This window comes from Mytilus edulis, chromosome 3, assembly GCF_963676685.1.
Source record: "Mytilus edulis chromosome 3, xbMytEdul2.2, whole genome shotgun sequence".
Classification (NCBI taxonomy): domain Eukaryota; kingdom Metazoa; phylum Mollusca; class Bivalvia; order Mytilida; family Mytilidae; genus Mytilus; species Mytilus edulis.
The window spans coordinates 20,549,381-20,569,624 of record NC_092346.1 but is presented as its reverse complement, the minus strand read 5'-3'; the positions used below and the strand labels follow the sequence as shown (position 1 = coordinate 20,569,624).

The following is a 20,244-nucleotide window of genomic DNA, read 5'->3' as shown; positions in this document are numbered from 1 at the left end:
TGATTTTATCTAGCCTATGATTGAACCAACAACATCAGGAGCAGAGCATCATACCATGAGAACAGAGGGGGTTCAATTGAAACTTCAACATCAGGCATCCCAGCAGAATACCCTACCATGAGAACAGAGGAGGTTTTTTGTAAAAGGAAGTCATTTACATTCTGTTACATTGAAAGGAGGTTTATTTTGATGATCTATAAATCAGTTTGCCTATTTGAATCAGTACATTTGTAATTATCATTTTTTAGAGTTTCAATTATTGTGGTTCTACTGTTGGAAAGATATAATAAATTCTTAAGGCAACTTGAACATTGAAAATACAAATACAAGATATTGTTTATAGTTTTATTTCAGTAAAATAAAGTCCTCGTTACACTGAGTTGAGGAATACATGTTCCTACACGTATAACAACAATGTGTACAGGCTCTGGAAAAGTCAACAAGGATTGAATATCAAGACAGTCCTACCAATAAATATTTTTCAGATAACTATGCATTCTATAGAAATAATGTTAATAATTTGTGTACTTCCATTTTGATAGTCAGGAAACCGGTCGATTGTGATATTGCTGCGAGAACTTGCTTAAAGTTTTTGATTTTCAAATGCTATTGAAATGGTAGAAAAGACATGGAGTAATATATGTATATCAAAAGAACTGTTAATAATAAATATTTTTCAGTTTTTTGGGTTTTTTTTAGACCAAAAGTAAATGAGTGTATTTGAAGACCTTCACCTTGAAATTTACAATTCAATCCTTGTTCACCTACCAGAACAATTTGTATTTCAATGAAGTTTGATTTTATGAAATAAAAAAAATCACATCCCTTTGAACTTACTATCTTTAAATGTCTATAATTTTCACATAAATATGTCAACAAATTACTGTTATATTTCAACAATCATGCAAATACATATAAAATCATATTTATTGATGATGCATGAACAAAAATATGATGAAAAGCCGATTACATTTTGTTAGAGAATTAAATAATTATATTTCCTTCTCTCTTCAGTTTAAGTTTCATATCAATTCATTGCAAACTTTCTTTTAAAACCTTATGGATTAGTCTCTGAACTATATCTCAAGTTTGTAGCACAATTTGTTATCAATGAAATTTCTGCACCTGATTGAGTTCAGAGAATATACCAGGGTTATAGGACTTGAAACTTTGTTCTTTCATGGTAGCACAAAGAAAGATAATGGCTGGATTTATCTAGTCCTACTAAAATGTTTTAATGCTGTTTAATTTTTAGGCTATACACAGGACTATAAAAAGAATAGTTTGTGTCCTTCCAAAAGAAAGTATGCATAGAATATCTAATTATTAATATTGAATGCAATATTACTTTCAAAATTGATTCTAAAAATGTTACAGTTGGTACATGTTAGTTCAATTATGTTGCTTTTCATCATATTTTCAACAAAACAAAAAAATTATATCTACAAAGGTGGGGTTATGATGAAGTTACAAAAATACTTTTTTGCATGTATAATAACTCCCAATAATTTAGCCAGCTAAGCAAAACATCAATAAGTGTAAAATGGATTTCTTACAACTGAAAGAAATGAAACCAGAAAATTACGGCTAGTTTGTATGATCAGCAACCTGCACATTACAACCAAACCGTTTTTACAAAAGAAAACGTACTTCAAAAACAGATACTAAAAGGATATGCAATTTTAAAGTCGATGTATAATGCTGAACAACCCTTTTAAAACAACTTTGACTACATGTATCAGTTACAATACTGCTGAAATTCACGTCTAAATTGTGTAATTTATCCAAGAAGAAATATTTCAGACTGAAGGTATTTTAAATCAATACTGCTGTAGTTAAAAATAAGTTTTTCACAAATGTATATCATTACATAATTCAATCTATATCGAGATTACTATCAAGAGAAGATGATACAAAAACTGCATATCATTTAAGTTATGAACTGAGATTATTTCAATCGACTAGACATTAACAAAACATCTATTTCAAACAATATTGATATATAACAAAACAGTAGATGAAACTGCTGAACTTAATTCTAAAATAAAACAGAATTAACTTTTCTTTAATCATTTTTTATAAAATAAACTAAACATGAATGATTGTAAGTAGAAGAGCTAGAAATCTTTGTCAGGCCACAATGGCAACTGTCCGAAAGCTACTAAGTAATTTTGATAGCTTTTCTATAAAGCAATTTTTAAACTACTGCATACATTAAAATGTGCAATTTTATTGCACTATTAAGTTTTTCATCACCGTAAAAATTTCAGAAAGCTCGTTTAAAGTTTAGCAAAATACATTTAAAAAGAATAAATTTGTATGTACTTACACTATCATCTAGTGTAATACAAAAGACAATAACAACATACACATATAAAGCTATTTACACAAGTTTTCAACCAGAGATTTATTACAGCAAAAAATAAATAAATACACTAACCTTTGGTTCATAACTAACACATATAAGAAGTAAACAAAAAAATTGTAAGTAAGTGTGTATCAACCACAAGGAAAAATACAGTCCTCATGGTACTGTCGCTTAAAAATAAACAAAGAGCCCAATTCAGCCATTTAGCAGGAACATTGATTTTGTTCGTATGTACTTTGACTTGAATCAGTTAGATAAATAAATTACGGTTTCTTAGCCTCAACTAATACCAAAAATATATGCTTGTAATATTGGTTAAATTTGATAGAAAATCTTATGAAGATCTTGAACTTTATCGTACTTGCAAAATAGTTCAAAGACAAACAGTAATTGTATACTTTGGCACATAATTTATTTACTGTTTGTTCTCCTTACTCCACTTTATTTTCAGTTAAGTATTTAAATACTGCATAAACATTGAAGATAAAAATATATAAATCATACAAAAAGGAATTTTTTTACTGAACTTTCAGTAGAATTTCTTTTTAAAAAAAATGCTTGTATAATACCTATTAACATATTATTACCCGAGACTAAAAAATAGCCGGTTTCTCTGGCAGACTTTCATTATTAAAAGCTAAGCTTAGAAGACAAGAGTAAAATTGCTCATAAAAATAGTACCTTGTGAAATAATGCCATGAATAAAATACAAATTATCTAAAATGAAATGGGTTTATAAAAATTGTTTATTGCAATTTTTTTTTTTGTATTTGTAAAAGCATTGCAGAATACAAGATAAGATAAAGTGTGCTAAAAATAATAATCTTAAAATGTGCACAAAAATTAAAATGATGAATATTCCCCTGAGAAAACTCATATCCTAAAGAGCATTTAAAATTTTCTGCTAGTAAATTGATTTTAGACTTAAACTTTTGTATAAACATCCTGTTAAATCTCAGTAGAATAATGCTGAGTTTGAAGATTGCTCGTTATTTCTCACTGTGCAAAAATAGCAAACTTTTGGAAAAATGGAAAATAAGGTTGTTCCATCAAAAGCTCTTGTTTATTTGTTTATACTTTCATGTAAATGTAGCACATTATATGAAACCTGCTGTAAAATGCATAAATTTTAACAAAATGAGTGGTTAAAATATACAGAAGATATACTGTTATGATTGTTTTTGGTTTGTTGTCCCTACCTAGTCAGTGAAATTGGATATGTTTTCAATTGTGCCTAATTGGAGAGCCTTTCCATTGATAGCTTAACCCACAAGTTTGCTATTCAGAAGTTCAAACTTTCACGATTGGTTGAAATCAAATGAGTATCTCAGTCTAAAATCTATTTACTAGCGTTAAAAAAAGCAGTAAAAACTTTAGCTCGATTTTGACACATTGAGGTATTTTCACTTTTGGTTGGTACATGCAGCGTAATGAGAACTTAAAACATGATCATATCAGAAATTAGTTATTAAATCAAAAACTTATGATCAAAATGTGACACAAGTCTAAGAACAAGCCACAACATTTTTTTTGTGATATGTCTTTTGTTATAAAAAAAAAAGCAAAAAATATCATATTTACAGCACAACACAGAAAAATGTCTGCTAACTGGCAATTAATAATTTGACAGTAACTTTTGATTACATAACAAGCAATGATCTTATACAGCTAATACAGGGTACAAATTGTTAGGCTACAAATCAATGCAAAACACATATCATCACATAATATACATGTAATAGAAATTAACACTGCTGCTTTTTAAAAATACATCATTGTTTTAAAGCTATTTACACAATCAATTCCTTTCTGTTGGAACATAGCACTTTTGTAAGTATATATCACATCTTATCTTACAATTTTATATTTTGATGTATTTTGCAGCGTAAACAATGTTAGAAATGAAGGCAAATAGTTCAGACAATTATTGCTTTCATTTTTTTGTTTGTTTACTATCACACAGATTGATCTTTCAAGAAATAAAATCTCGTTGTTTTTTCTTTTCTTTATCTTTTTATAAAATGATGAAGTAAAATAACTATCAATTAAAAATAATTTTTATATAGATTTTTCAGATATAAGATGTAAGAATTTTCTAAATTTACAAATGTCATTAAGATGGAAACAGTGAAAAAGGCCTTTTTTGAGTGATGCATATATCATGTATATATAGAGTCTTTAAAAATATCATTTAGTAAAAAATATTTCATGTGCTAAAATTTATTCTTTGTTTAGTATGGTAATAATCCTTAACAATTATGTCTGCCATTTATATAAATTTTTGATACTCAATTAAATCAAACAGGGAATCTAAATTGATAGTGTGGAGCAAAAAAATTGCCTCAAGATTAATCCTATTTAAATAATTTTTTTTGATAGATGAAAATGTGAATGACCCAATATAAAATTTTAATATGCAAATAATGCTTCTAGCAACATTTAACTACAATTGTACAATTTACAGACCGTTGTTATTTTTCTTCGTTGAAATAAAATTGAAAATGGAAATGGGGAAAAACTGCTTTAATAATATGATCAAAAATTACTTATGCAGCAGTTCATTTGTTATGAGGGGTAACAATATTGTAATGATAAAAACAAGCTTCTTTTCTATGACCACACATCTTCTGTGACTCTTGACAAATCAATAACATGAGTCCCTTTTTTGCCAAACATGTGACAATTTGGGCAATATTTAATGATTTAACTTTGACTGAGGTACATGTTTATGATCAATTTTTGTCTTTTTGGGCACTCTAACCAGAAGTGTTTTCCTATTTTTTTTTAAAGGAATTAGCAAATCTTTACCAAGTTTTCAAGAATCTTTGCAGATATTCCTTCAAGTGCACTTTTTCTTCATATCACATATTCTCTTGACTGCATCACAGAGTATGAACACATACATCTATCACCCTGACAATGACCTACTCTTTTTAGATGATTTTTTATGATATTTGTACAATGCAACATAAAAAACAGGACACAGAAATTGTAAGTACAGTCCAATATGCTGAACAATTTGTCTGTGCCTATTTGCTATATAAAAGTATTCACAACTCATAAAACTGCCCATAACATTGTGAAAAGAGTGATTAAACAGGATATGGATATAGATGACAGATTGTTTGCTGAATTTTGATTCCCTCCTCGAGGCTGGTTATTACCTGAAACAGGTCTCGGTGTTGTTTTTATATTATGATATTCTGGGCCGAAATCAAAGGGTTTTTCTTTATTTCCTGTTGGATCAGACTTTGTAGGAACTTTGCCGCCGTGTCCGTGTTTATTTTTATTCCAGTGATTTTTATTTTTGTGATAATCTTCATCGTCTCCCCTGTCTGCTCCATCACCAGACCCACTTCCTTCAATTATGCCACTTCCTGTTTCCCGATTAAATCCACTTCCTGTTTCTAAATCATCGTCCCCACTGGAATCACCACTGTGATCAGTCACTGTTTCTGATGGAAGAAAAATAATTAAGATTTTCACAACTGCAGGATATTCAATAAATAATCAGCATTTTGATTATTTTGTTTATTATCATTATCACAAAATTATGTAAATAATAAAATGCCCTTATTTGACAATAACTTTTACGCAATAGCTAATTTCTCTTATAACTGGCTAAAAGAAAATCTTCTTTGTTCACTTTGGTCAACAACTGTCCAAGTTCTTCAGAGGTACTGTACTGTTTGAATGTGAATGTTGTACCCCCTCCCCCCCCCCCCTCAAAAAAATAAAATAAAAAAATAGTGGATTTCCATGGTATCTATTGTCTTACAATGGTACAGTATTTTTCATTTTGCTTTTCCCACCTATCATTTATAGTTTCGACTTCATATTAACCATGTGTGCAAGAATAATACTGGTTCTGTCTAATATATCAAGGTATTGAGGTTTATAGCTGTTTTATGGACAGATAATCAGTTAATGTATTTTTCATTTGTTTAATCTCTTGGTATCAACACATATAGCAGAAGAAATTGAAAATTGAAAGACATGAATTAAATATTTAAAAGGGGTCACTGAACTTGGTCCTATTCAATAAATCTTTAACATGACGCAAGACTAAAATATTTTAGGATTTTTTTAAAAACCCAACCCCCCTTTTTTTTGATTGACATGGTTCCATGTTGAGTACAATAAAGCAAATGTATAGATTACATGTTATATTTCTATTGGAGCTTGAGGGAATAAAATGTTACTGATACACCACTCTCCAGATAAAGAAATAGTTGTATTATCTTTATTTCATCATTGCATAAGTAATAATATTTTTAAAACCTGTATTTTACGCAATGCAATACATTTAAGTATTCCAGTGGTTTTTAAAAGAGGGTGGAAAGCTTTTTTCATTTGATAATGATGGGAAGTGATTGTTCTGAGAAAGTTTTTAACTAAGAACATTCCTGTGGGTTATCAAGAGTGATCTTCTTATCACACTGATGAAAACTTAACCTTGGAAGTTTATATGTACCAATTCAACAATAATTATTAAACTGCTTTTACAGTGTGGCATTTTGACTTCTTGTCTTGTATCAAATTAAACATCATCAAGGTTGTTAACAATTAGGAGCCATCAATAGACAATGAGTTCGATGCATTTCCATCAAAAACTCTGGTTTTAGTGAACGTCATTTGTGCATTTAGGGACGTCGTCACTTCCATTCCAATGTTGAGCAAGTGGTTGGAAAACTATAATTCTCTATTGTACGAATTATTCGGCAAATTGAATTCTCAAAATTGACAATCAGCATTGCTATCATTAGGGAATTGTCATTAAGTACCTACAGAACAACCATTATTTCTAGTTTATCCTGCACAATGATGATCACTTAGAAGCTTGATGAACGTAAATAGTGCAGGGATACAGGCGACCCCTCTATCTGGTAAATGACGTCATAAAGGCGCATATAATTGACGAGTTTTTCCCAGTGACAGATGAACTCGAAAGTGGTCTATTATTTAAGACACTGTTTGGATTTGCAAAATGTACAGGTTTCTTAAATAAATTTTTTTTTTGTTCTGTTTTCTGTTAACTATCAGGAAATCTTTTTTTAACAGGATATCTAGAAATGTACAATATATTGAATTACATTTACCTCTGATATATCAAATCCTAAATTCACAGGTTTTATCAGACAAAAAAAATCAAAATTCCTATTCTGTGGTTATCAGTTATTACCTGTGTATATATATGTGACATCACCACCTTTGTAGGCTGTTTGTAATTTATCTGTGATAATTTTCAGCTGTATTTTTTGTTGTTCTATGATGTAATTGGCCTCGTTCACGTCCACTGTCACTTCTGGATTGTTTATTTGGTTAATTACACCATCTTTCTGGACCTCAGCCTCATACCTATAAATAAAGAAACAAATAAATAACAAAGATAATAAATAACTAAGCTGAAAAATACAAATTGACTGAAATATATGATACAAGTAAGAGATGTTATTGATCCCAAAAGATACATAAGGTCAAAAAGATATACAATAATGACTTGTTTCAAGTATTTCAAACATACAATTTTATGAGGACTTGACTGAATGTTATCAATTGAAAAAGGTTTCCATAGACTAACATTAGTGTGATTTCTCAGATTCCATTTACACTTCACACTAACACTAGTTAAAGGCTTCAGCAAACAAAAATCTGATCAACTTTTTTCTGGGTTTGTAAAACAGAAACACATTTGTTTTGCCAATACTTCAGCTATAGTTTGCTTTCTACACTTCTGTCCATAAATAAGTGTGCACAGCAAAACTTCACACTTGAGACTGGAATGAAGCAGGTAACTAGACTTTCTGTGATAACCATTTACTTCAAAGCACTGCATTAACTAGACATACACTATTAAAATCTGTTCAATCTTAAAGTACATCCACAAAATCAATCAAAACAGGATTTATATTATACATGGGAAATCTTATAGCCTTCAACTGAGATTAAAACATGTTACAAAGATAGAATTACCATGCATTTTTTAATAAGGGACAATTAAAAAATAAGCCAAGTATATCTAATTCTCACATTTTTTACAAGTTCAAGAACTTTTTTCTCTCGTTTTCCATAGGTATTCATATATCTATTACATGTAAATCATTTATCATTATTTTTTCTTGTCCAATTAGCCAGTACAAGTTTGATTTTCATGCCTGCATGAGAACAACATTTATGTTTCATTAGCATGTTTTGTTTCGCATCATAACTATGCATGTGGAAATTTGGTGGTACAAAAATGTAACAAAGTATAACTAGCACCCAACACAACCAGCATCAAATAGCTGGTCATTATCCACTTAAACCTCGAAATACTGTCAAACAAGACCACAGAAAGGGTTTGAGTACTGCCACCTTCATTTAAAAATTCCAAGAATGCAACTTATTTTCATTATGAAAATTCTGCAAGGCCTAAATGTCAGTGACTTTTTCCTCTTTCATAAAAAAGTGACCTTGAAAAGGTTATTTCAGCAGTTTTTGAATTCTAAAAATCAAAACAACAAGCCAACTGAATTACAATATCATTACCAACTCAACAACTAGCCCCAAAATTACTTTAAAAGCATCAATCAATGTAATACATGCTCTCATGAAGTAAGTAGTACATCGATTACAAAGTGCCATAAATTAGCATGTCAAATATTTTAAAAGAACAATGAACTTTGGAACTGAGGTAAAGGTAAAATGAAACTACAAAGTTCAGGTTCATATCATGAATTAACTGAGACAAAATATTTCCAATCTACAATGTATCCTTAACAGTCTGATATACAGAGGAATTTTAGTATCACTAAAAATCTTTAAAGAGCATAGTTTCATCAAAATTTTAAAAACTTCAGGTTTGTAAAGTTTACGTATTTCTCCCTCCCAAACTTATATACTTGTGGTCACTTATTAAAATTCCACGAAAATCAGTTCTGTAAATATCTAACCTTTCAGCAATATTGAACTATCTCTTTTTGGTGTGATGACTTTAAATAGATTACAAAACATGTTGCTGTGTACCCTATTTTTTAACCTGGACATATTTGATGCATATTCATGGCTTTCAGTCATATGCAAATTGATGAATAATTAAGGTTTCAGAGATTACAAACCTAGCACGATCTTGTCCATTCCAACATTCATCATCATTATCAGGCTGTGCTGCTATTTTGTCATCGTTACAAACAGAATATGGAAGCTGTATCCAGAAATCTTTGGCAGCCTTCACCTTGTCCTTAATATCTCTCACTAACCGGTCTAAACTGGTACCTGCAGCTGTTGTTGGTTTGACATTTTTGCCTCCTGGTGGTTTGTACTGTCCAACGAAATGTTGGTCGTATGGGTTTTTCTTTTCAGCAGCATCCCCAGTTTCTGGTACAACTTCACCTGCACCAAAATTGAGTTTACCTCCAAAAGGGTTCTCTTGTGGACCATCAGCCTGGCGGACCGGTGTAATTGGAGGTTGTCCATGATGATCTTGGGTGGGAGTGCCTACAGTGGAGTTATCAGCAGATCTCTTTCCTCTAACCCCAGAAGACTGTGTCCTAGGTTTCCCACACCCTTCAAATATCTGAAGAAAAAATAATTAATTCATGTACTTAAATCTCAGATAAATAATTCTGTTAAATTCATATTCAGAACAGTCTGTTTTAAGACATATTCAAGATGGGATATCAAACAACTTATTACCATAAATATACAATCAAAATTTGCATTATTTGATTTGATTTTTTTTATTCATGTTATAGCATACATGCATGTCAGTCAATTGTTGTACTTTATATTACAACATTTATAACCTTTAATATGGGGTAAAAAATAAAAGCCTCAAGTAATCATATAAGCTAAACAGTAATTTTGTCTTTGTCTCATGCTTATTGATTCACTACATGGATTATTGATTCACTACATGGAGACCACAAGATTCAGACCTACTGCTCTACTAATGGATCTACAACCATAACTTATCTCAAGCATATTAATCTACTGCTGGTAAGAGATATTATGTTTCATGTTTAGAAGACACTCTACTGGACCCCCTCTCAAACCACTTCTATTCTTCCAAGCTCACTAATCAAAACCTGAGAAATTATTTGTATAGATCTGCTTTAACAATTAAGTTTAAGACAAAGATTTGCGTCATAAAGTAAATCTTGTATCATTAAATGAAAAAATCAATGTACATACTGATACATGATATACAATCTAGACATGGTTCAAGCTACAGATGGGTTAGTTAAGACACTGTTCTAATTATCATGGTTCTTGAAAAAACACAGTTTCAGCTTAAGTAATGAAATAATTGTTTCAGGCGCACAGCTGGGTCCAAGTTAGACATGGCTCTTGCTGCTTATAACCCATAGTTTTGAACAGCTTTTAAGTTTATAAGGGTTTACTTTAAAAATAAGTTAATAAAGGTTATGTATAATATAGGGTTCTAGTGACTTAAAGTTTAGTTCATATTTCAAGTTTAAGCTGTCATGGCTGTAGGTTTACTAAGCTTGATTATATTAAGTTTTCCACAAGGTTATGGTACAACAAAACAAAATGCCATTTTACAAGGTTACCCTGTGCATTTAAATCTGACGAATTGACTATTTATATACAATTGTACAGCATGTCAATGATCTATATTGGTAAAATACATGCACCTATTGGTCATGTGGTGAAATCTGTTGAACCAAGGGCTCATTTGGCAAACTTACAAGTCATTTTATCTCCATGATCTAAAAATACTTTTTCGAGGTACATGGATGATAGCACCTGTCAGGTAGACATTTAAATTATGTTCATTTCTCTCTTATCCAGATTGTTCACTAAAATGACACAAAGGCCTAAATTCATTCCTTGAAAGAAAAGCCACTTAAAACAGCAAACAGATAGGATATAACTGATCGAAAGATTAGACTTCATACAAATCTATTGTGTGTAAAAAAGTGATTTCCTTCTTAAAATTGATTTAACAGACCTGCTCAATTTAAGGAATGTCTTAATGTATTTTCACCTTAATCAATCTGGCAATGCATGCATCTGACCTGCCTCATTAGGTTTCTTCAATTTGTTCAGACAAAGTAGAAAATGAAATTTCTATTTAATCCAATAATGGTCCATTATAAACGCTTAATCTGCAGGTAGACTTGTCAGCCTTCATGCATTAATAATCATTATCTAACCTCAGATTCACCCAGTCTTTAACGTATCTATTAAATCAAAATTCTTTTGCATGTTACATTTTTTGTACATCAAAGGTAATTAGAGAGCTTAGATAATTTGTGTGGCCAAGTATCATTTTTAACAAACCGATATTTGTGTCACATTGTCACTTCTTATTGCATTTCATTTTCCATTATTTACAATGAATGAAGTCTGGTATAAAGCAATATAAATTTCTGTTATTGAGAATGGCACAATTGAGAATCTGTTCTCTTTGAAATACTAGTCACAATACAAAAATATCAATATTAAATTCTTTAGTGAATAGTATTAATTCAATGGGCTATGTTTCTTGCTTTTTATGTTCAATCAATGAAGACGTGAACCAGTTATTCCATTTGAAAATTATTTGGTATTAAAGAAGTATTTGTAAAAATACTTTTCTTCTAAAAAGTTATCCTAAACGCATTCATTCATTTTCATTTTTCAAATTGATTTTTATATTTTGTTTAATTTCAGATAATTGTGTTTAAAACAATTATAATAATATTATAGTAGCTAGGTAAATGATACACAACCTCTTCCCCCGCCCATTTATGTTTTGGATGCAAATTCACTGATCCCCTATTCTAGATTTATAAAAAATACTTTACTTCTCACAAACATATCTACGAATGGCATATATCTTTTTTGGCAGAAGTATAATTGAAATATCCGTTCTTTAGTTTTATGGAAAAATTCATAACCAAAATGGCATGTAACTCAAAACATAAAGTGATTTGTGGGGGAACTTCCATATTTGATAAGACCAACTATAATTCCTATAGTATAAGTATCTATTTTGAAAAAAACCAACACTATAAGAACCTAGAATTGGAACGGAAAAAAAATGAACACCTCTTGAAATAAGGAAGACATTTTTATTAGAAAACTGTGCGAGATGAGTTGGAATTGGGAATAAAAGAATCAATGCAAAAATGGTAGCTTTCCAAATAATTTTAAATAAATCAAAAAGACCTATTTTTCTTTTTCTATTTTGAAACTTCACAGGTCATAGACAATTCCCTTTGGTAAACAGAAAAGATGTAGGAATGGTTTTGTAATTAACAAGAAATGAATCAACATGCTTTAAAGTAACATATTTAAGGATTGACAGAAATGTTCTATAACTGTAACTGTCAGAATGGGTTTTCCACACATTGTTTACAATGCTAGGCTGTGGTAATTAAAACTAGAAGATTGGTTGCATAACCACATGGCTTTAGTGCATGTATCATCATTCAATACGGAGGGTCCCAACCTCAAAAAAGTTTTACATCTGTGCTAAAAGTCTGCAGGAGATGTACTTTCTGTCTGTTAAATATGAGGCTCCTGGTGGGTGATTAATGAATGTATTTGATGCATGTAATGGCAAAGAATTCCTCTATATTAAATTTCCATTAATTACCAATAAGAGCTACATTAAGGCAGGTTGTTGAAGCTTCTTCAAGAGCTCCATTTACTACATTAATTTGTAATTTATTAAGATTACAGACTACACATGCATTCTGTAGTAACTTTCACATTAAGATGCATATTTTTGAAATGAATTCCAGATCCCATTTTTTTTTTCGATATTTCTTATGCAGAAAATCGTAAAATAGAAATCCATAAAACAAAGCAGTATCTATTTTATTGGACATAAATTGCCATCTAAGATAATTTTAAGGTGATAAAACCTCATCATTTTCTAAAAAGACATCAAGAAAAGAAGTTTAACTGCCTGCTGTTAAATGTCCTTAGATCAACAAGCTTCTGTTAAGGATGAATAAAACATGAATAGACAGCATTCAAATGATTATTTCATAAAAGAAGTGAATTATGACTGTTTTTTAAGGTCGAGGATCAAAGGTAGAAAATAAGAGACCAGATAATTTTTTACAGTGACCCCAATCGTGAGACCTTAATACAAAATCACAATAGATTGCAAGTCACACAAATTTGATGATTAAAAGTCTTAGGAACTATTTATTACCTATTAATTCTAAATAAGGAACTTTTATGTGTCCAAAACTTGTTAAATATATTCAGGACTAAAATGATAAATTTTACAAAACAAAAGACTTAAGATAATCTTTATATCTAATAGATGGACCTTAAACTTAAAGAAATAATCTAAACCCATGTCCCCTGCTAATGTTACTTTATGAAACAAAAGCTGACCCCAGTCATATGCTTTGTTATTGAAGTAGGTTTAAACTAATGTCTTTTTATGATCTGGGGAAATTTGTTTTCATTTAATAAATGTAGCACTTTCCTCTAATTATAAAGTAATAAAACCAAACAAGAAAGACACATGTCCATATCATTTTAAAACTTTCAATTAAACTCAATCTTTCAATTATTTTGATCTGATGAATTATCTTTTCTAAACATTTAACTTTCTTTCCAATCTTTCTTTACCGACCCACCCGACTAGCTCCCACTGCTTCAATCCAGTCACAACTTGTTTAGTTGTAAGAGACATTATACTAACCTGATCACGGACTGTGATGCTGTTTTCTTGAAGGATCATGATGGCATCAGAGATTTTCACATCTATCGGATCAACAACAGATTCAATGTTGAAAGGTCCCTCCAATCGTATTGCTAACTGTTTCATAGCCTCTGAAAAAAAAAGTTTAATGGTTAAGCAAACAAAAATCTATTTGTATTTTTAAAATCATGTGTCTTTCATACATCTATATAAAAGTGCAAAACATCATTATCTTTTTTCATTATTTTTGTATAAGCTTCTCTATATAACAATATTGTGCTTTTATGTTTTGCTATCTGTAAGATTAAAAGAAACATCATAAAACAAACTTTAACTCTTTTTATAGTTAAATCAATTACATGTTTTCAGCAAGAGTCACTTTTTAAATAATGTCTATAGATCAAGACCGCAACTGAGTGGCCTTATTCCATCAAGAAATAATGTCAATAGATAAAATTTGATTTCGACTTTTTATATGTCATTATCTTTCAATTCTGGGCGTTTTAATAGCCTAAAATATACAGGTCTCTTATCTAGTAGATGTACATTAAAAGAATTTTAAATCAAAACTGTGCCTTCTGAATTTTAGATTACATAACCTATAAGAACTATGCATGTTGACAATTAAATCAAGCCATTGCATTTTATTTTCTAGGTTTACGTGTTGTTGAAATTGTTAAGATGCATATGCACAATTGCACAACACCATTTATATTTAAGTAGCATGGCATATTTTCTTTGTTAATTCAAAGAAGACTTCTGTATTCATGGGCAGAGTCCTTCATTTTTTTATCTTTTCACCTGATGGGAATTCTCATTTTCCGAAAGCCATTTTGATATCACGTAATGAGCCTATACATCAATGTTCCATAAACGTAGATGACCGCTGCTGAGTTTTATAACATGTGAGTGATAACTGCAAGAGACACTTTATTACACAATCATAGGAATTAAACTTTAAGCAATTATCTGGAACAATAACTGTTTTGTACGTAACTTTTCACAAGTAATCAACATTTTCCCTTTTATCTGTATTTTACGGTCTTTTAAATTGATTTTTGGTGTTCAATAATAAATCTATTGTATGATCTCTTCATTTCCATATCCCATGATACTTTAATCTAGTAATTAATTTGTAAAATTACAACTTCTTTCTCAATGGACTGCTCGTTCACCATAAATAGAGGCTTTGGGGATTTGCAAAATAAGCATTCATTGCATGTATCTTCAAATGGCCTTAAACGCCAAAAATCATTAAATCAGAACTTGGCTGGAAAGTTTACTGTTGAAATGGCTACAAGGATGTACTTTAGATATTATGAGTCTTTCATATATATAGCTGTTCTGAACAAACATTAGATATTCTTTTGTAGCATTCCAAATAGATTTTTCAATACAGAATGGGAGATTTTTGTCTATGTAAAAATCTGATTATGAACCCCATCACACCAAGTTTCAACAAACATCAATGCCACACACAACACAAAAATGAAAAGGATAAGATCAACATGAAATTGTTTCTTTAAGTCCCCTCTCTATCATGGACATGTTTGGCAGTATACTTTATAAGAACATTGCTGATAAGGTTTAAAGGCAAGTAACCTTCTACATCAACCGTAGGTCAATTGGTAAAGGTCATTTTGATGTCGGGACAGATTAAAGCAGCCATTTCATGATAGTATACTTTATCAAACTGATCAGGTTCACCAAACGATAGAAATCTTATGATGTGCCTTCTTCAGTTAACTTTATCCTTCATTTAGTTTTTTTGAAACCTAAAAAATACTTCACCTTAAATGACCTTTAGTTATATGAATATATCTTATCAAAACACCTTTGTTAAACAAACATAAAACCTATATATATATCACCTGACCAAATGACTAATTTTACATGTCAAAATTGATAATCGGAAAGAAATATTGGCCTTTGATGTTAAAACCTCAGTATATATTCTCAAATAGAAAGATCTTTAACAAATTATGATATAGGATATCAGGTACAAGTCACCTCCATTGTGAGTCCAGTCTGAGAGCTTATTAAATGTAACTCAACCGAATATAATTTATCTATAAAACAAATCTAAACCTTTATAATGAGCCAAATACAGAAAATAAATCTGATGAAAATATTTAAAGTGGAAATCAATTAGTCATGCTAGTTACGATTTTAAGGTGTGAAGTATTTAATGAAAGGGCTTAAGTTTCCTTCTTTCACCTTATTTCTGCTGACCAACTCAAGTTTTTGAACTGAATTCCACCCTTCCCCCCAAACTGAATGTAATGATTGACAGTCTTATCATATGAACAATAACTTCTGAAATCACATCTGGTGCATGAAAAGATAATAATGATATCATTTACTAAGCTTTGATCAATATTGTTTACTTTTGAACCCAGTTGTTAACCAAATCTCCGACCAGGTCTGTTTACACAATGATAGGGGTAAGACTATGTCCAATATTGAAAATTATGGCTAACATAAATTACACGGTACTCAAGTACGACAACAGTACCCTTAAACAGTCATTTACAAAGGCTCAATAACTAACATTCTTCTAGTCTGTTCTACAGCTATTCTTATAACATTTCAAAACAAATATATCACACACATTTCCACCAATCTGTTAATTAAAATTACTTATATCTGGATGTACAATTTGAACCTCACCTGTGCACAGATAACAGACAGATTTCAATCAAACAGAGGGATTTTTTTTCTTTTTTGGAATTTTGCCGATAGTCTACTAGGATAGATCTCAGCTTAAAAAGAAATCACAATCTTCCTTTGATGTAGCAATACAATAACTTGTAAATATTTGTCTTGATAAATAACTAATTAAATGTATTAGGGATGTACCCCAGAGTTCTGTAAATGGGATGATTTTATCATCAAAATAATTTCCTTTGTTAGTACATGTATAGTATATAGTGCTCGACGGGAAACCTTTTTCCTACATAGTTATCTCCTGACCTATTTTTGACACATGAAGATGTGGATCTTGAATATTGTTCCCCAATTTTAAGTTATGACAGATATAAGCAATAACAACATATTGAGGTATATGAACGGAACCCAGAATACTACAGACGGATACATAAATGAAAAGTCATGCTATAGAAAATGTAGTTTCTAGAAAACATTTTTAAATTGAAATATTCTCTTATTGAGTTATAAGGTATAATGTGCCTTCCTTATCCTTGGCCTTAATATTTATTTTTATCTAAAATGGAATAACATAAACATTATTTTTAGGTGTGACTTATCTTTAAACTATAAAAGCATTGATGATCTAATTCATATGAACTTGAATTCAATTCAGGTCATAAAACGCGGAAACTTTTTTTGAACTTTTATACATAATTTCCTGTCACCAAGTTTTTTACAGATCTATTCAACAAATTTGTACACAAAAGAATGAAAAATGAAAATTACAGATTGAGGACAGATAGAATACCGCCTACAACATTATCATGGAGATCAGAGTGTATAGCAGGAAAAGACTTTTTCTGGATCCAGGCAATTTTCTATTTTAAAGTGCTGACCTCACAATTAAAACTTGAACCTTCTTTATCAAACAAATATTTGAACTATTCAGTATGTCATCAAATCAATATTTGCTTTAGTTTCCCAACACTTCTCCATACTTGACAAAATAGGACTGTAAATAATGCGCATATTTAAACTTCCGACGACAACGATGAAAAAATGAAAAGGTGGGTTGTTAAATAACAGGAGACAGTGACGAGACTGAATCACACCGCATACCTGAGGGTTAGAAATGTAAACATACAAGTGTTTAAACAAAGTCAAAAATGTTCCCACTTGGAATATTTTTTATAGAAAATTGACGCCATAATTTCTGTACATTACTTTAACCAAATAGAGAAAAGCTTCACAAATAACTCTCTGTCACACATAATAAGCCAATTTCTACAGAGATCAAGACCTCTAAACTGAAGCACATATTATGGCCATTTATCATTAATTACAACAAGTGATTTATCATAATTTTTGCAACCTTTCAAATTCAGTTAACAAACAATTTACACACAAAACTCTTTTTTAAGTGATATTTTGCCTGTTATTTTATTTAGTTAATATCTGAAAGGCAATCATCATAATTGACAACCATAAATGAAGGCTCTGATGATTCATTGAAATTAGGGGGATCAATTTGGGATTTACATAAAAAATGAATTGCTCACTACGATTACCGAAACGATATAAAGTTAGCTGATGAAATAAAATTTAAGATTTGAGGAATTAAATTTTCAACTTCTTATCTGTTCGATACAAAAAAATACATTTAAATGTCTTGCAAGATGTTTAAAATAAAACCATGCATCTGCAGAACAGTGCATGTACATCTGTTCCCGTCTTTCATTTCATATTTAAATCCATACCTTTTTTTAAAGAATGAAAAAAGATGACGTTTATGGTTTGAATGACTTTCTTAAATGATTTTAATCTCAATCTAAGAAACATAAGCTACATTTTATAAATATTCACAAAATAGGTTAAGGTTTCCAATATTTGAAAACAAATAAACATGTCACACTTATAAAACTTATTTTTGGACTATAAACACCTTCACAAAATATTTATTCTTGAACTCAAGATGTCATTTTAAGGCTATAATCCTTAACTAATTTTTGAAATACCAAACACTGAAGTTTCAATCAAGAATACATAACAAATACATGAACATTTTTAAAAGATATTGAATTAAAAGACTCATTTGGTTATGGATGGCATAAATGTAGTTCCAAGTTATTAGCAATACATGTACTTATCAGTTATCAATTTAATTTTGTTTGGAATGAGGAGAAGATCTTGGGAATTTTTAATCAGTTGGTAAAGTAGGGGGTTGGTATTCAGACATTTTTGTTCATAAAAAGGGAAATCAAATCCCAGGAGTCTAAAGTCCTCTCTTCAAATGGTTATAAACTTTATACTTTAACAATACCAGAAATTTGAAAATGTTCATTTGGTAAAACTTAGATTTTGTTATTATTAATTAGCCCTAACCCTACCTACCCAGAAAATAGCTGCCTACTCAAAATCTTTTATTGTCCTGATCTGAAAATACTTTTTTATTATTCAGATAGGCATGGACAATAAACATCTGATACTTAAATTTCACTTTGCCAAAAAAAGAAAAAAGAAAATGCTAACCTACCATATCCACTGTCTCGATGTTGGGCAGGGTTTGGGCAAACCAAAATATTTTCAAGTGTGGCCTTAACATGTATTTCATTTTTTTATATCTCTATAATGTAGCGTGTTCTGTTCAAAAGGTATTAGCTTTATAAAGTCATAAGGACTGGTATTTTACATGCACAATGTGACTTCTTTTTATTATTGCAGTAAATGTAACCCCAAAATCTAAATACCATTACTGGACAGAATCCAAAAAGCTGCTGGCATCAGTATTGTGAACTATGACTTCTAATTTACGACTGAGCAGATAACAATAGACAATAAATATTAAATTTCATTTTTTTTTTACAGTTTATTATCTACCAACAACCTTCGAAATAAAACTTTTAACCATAAATGTCAACTGAAATTTCATATTTCATAAATTCCTATAAATTTTAATAGGTTCTAAAATGACAAACAATTATGTGATTTATGTAAATCAACATATTTGGGGTGCTTTTTAAAAATGTTGCAGAATCAGTAAGGGATGGTACAAGCCTTTATTAAAATGGTAGCATGTTTTTTGGTATTCCAAAGGGTTCATATATATATATAAAAAACAAAACTATACAGAATGGGTAAAATTATTTAGTAACTCAATTAAGTTCTGATTATACATTTCACAAGAGATTGTTTAATTTCAGACCATATAGATGGGAAGCATGGTTTTCTGCTTAGTTCCAATAATAAACCAATAAATCTGGCAAGAAAAGTGGGGCAAGAGAGAGCCACAATGCAATTTTCCATATTAATATTTCTAAGGGACATAATTACTCCTGTATAAATAGTGGATTAGCAATAATGATCACACTTGTCTTAGATTTCAACAATATAAACATTTGAAATATTTGATAAAACTATGAAAATGAATGTATGTACTTGAGTACTTAAAAAGGTAATTTCCTTTTAATTTATAATTTACACATCTAAGGGGCACAACTTTAATAGAAACAGCTGATCAATGTTGCAAAGGGGGCATAACTAATGTAGACAAAACAGGGTTCAATATTAAAACTGT

At 30.2% G+C, this 20,244-nt stretch overlaps 1 protein-coding gene across 1 annotated transcript in view; it reads right to left on the bottom strand.

Moving 5' to 3' along the window:
- Positions 1-331: 331 nt before the first annotated feature.
- LOC139514184 (glypican-6-like) overlaps positions 332-20,244 on the bottom strand; it is a 36,203-nt gene continuing 16,290 nt past the window's right edge. Inside the window, exons 5-8 of the mRNA XM_071302984.1 lie at positions 14,022-14,152; positions 9,466-9,923; positions 7,551-7,726; positions 332-5,823 (exon numbers count right to left, since the gene is read on the bottom strand). Coding sequence (XP_071159085.1) covers positions 5,426-5,823; positions 7,551-7,726; positions 9,466-9,923; positions 14,022-14,152 — 1,163 coding nt within the window. The 3' untranslated portion in view covers positions 332-5,425. The remainder of the gene's footprint in view (positions 5,824-7,550; positions 7,727-9,465; positions 9,924-14,021; positions 14,153-20,244) is intronic.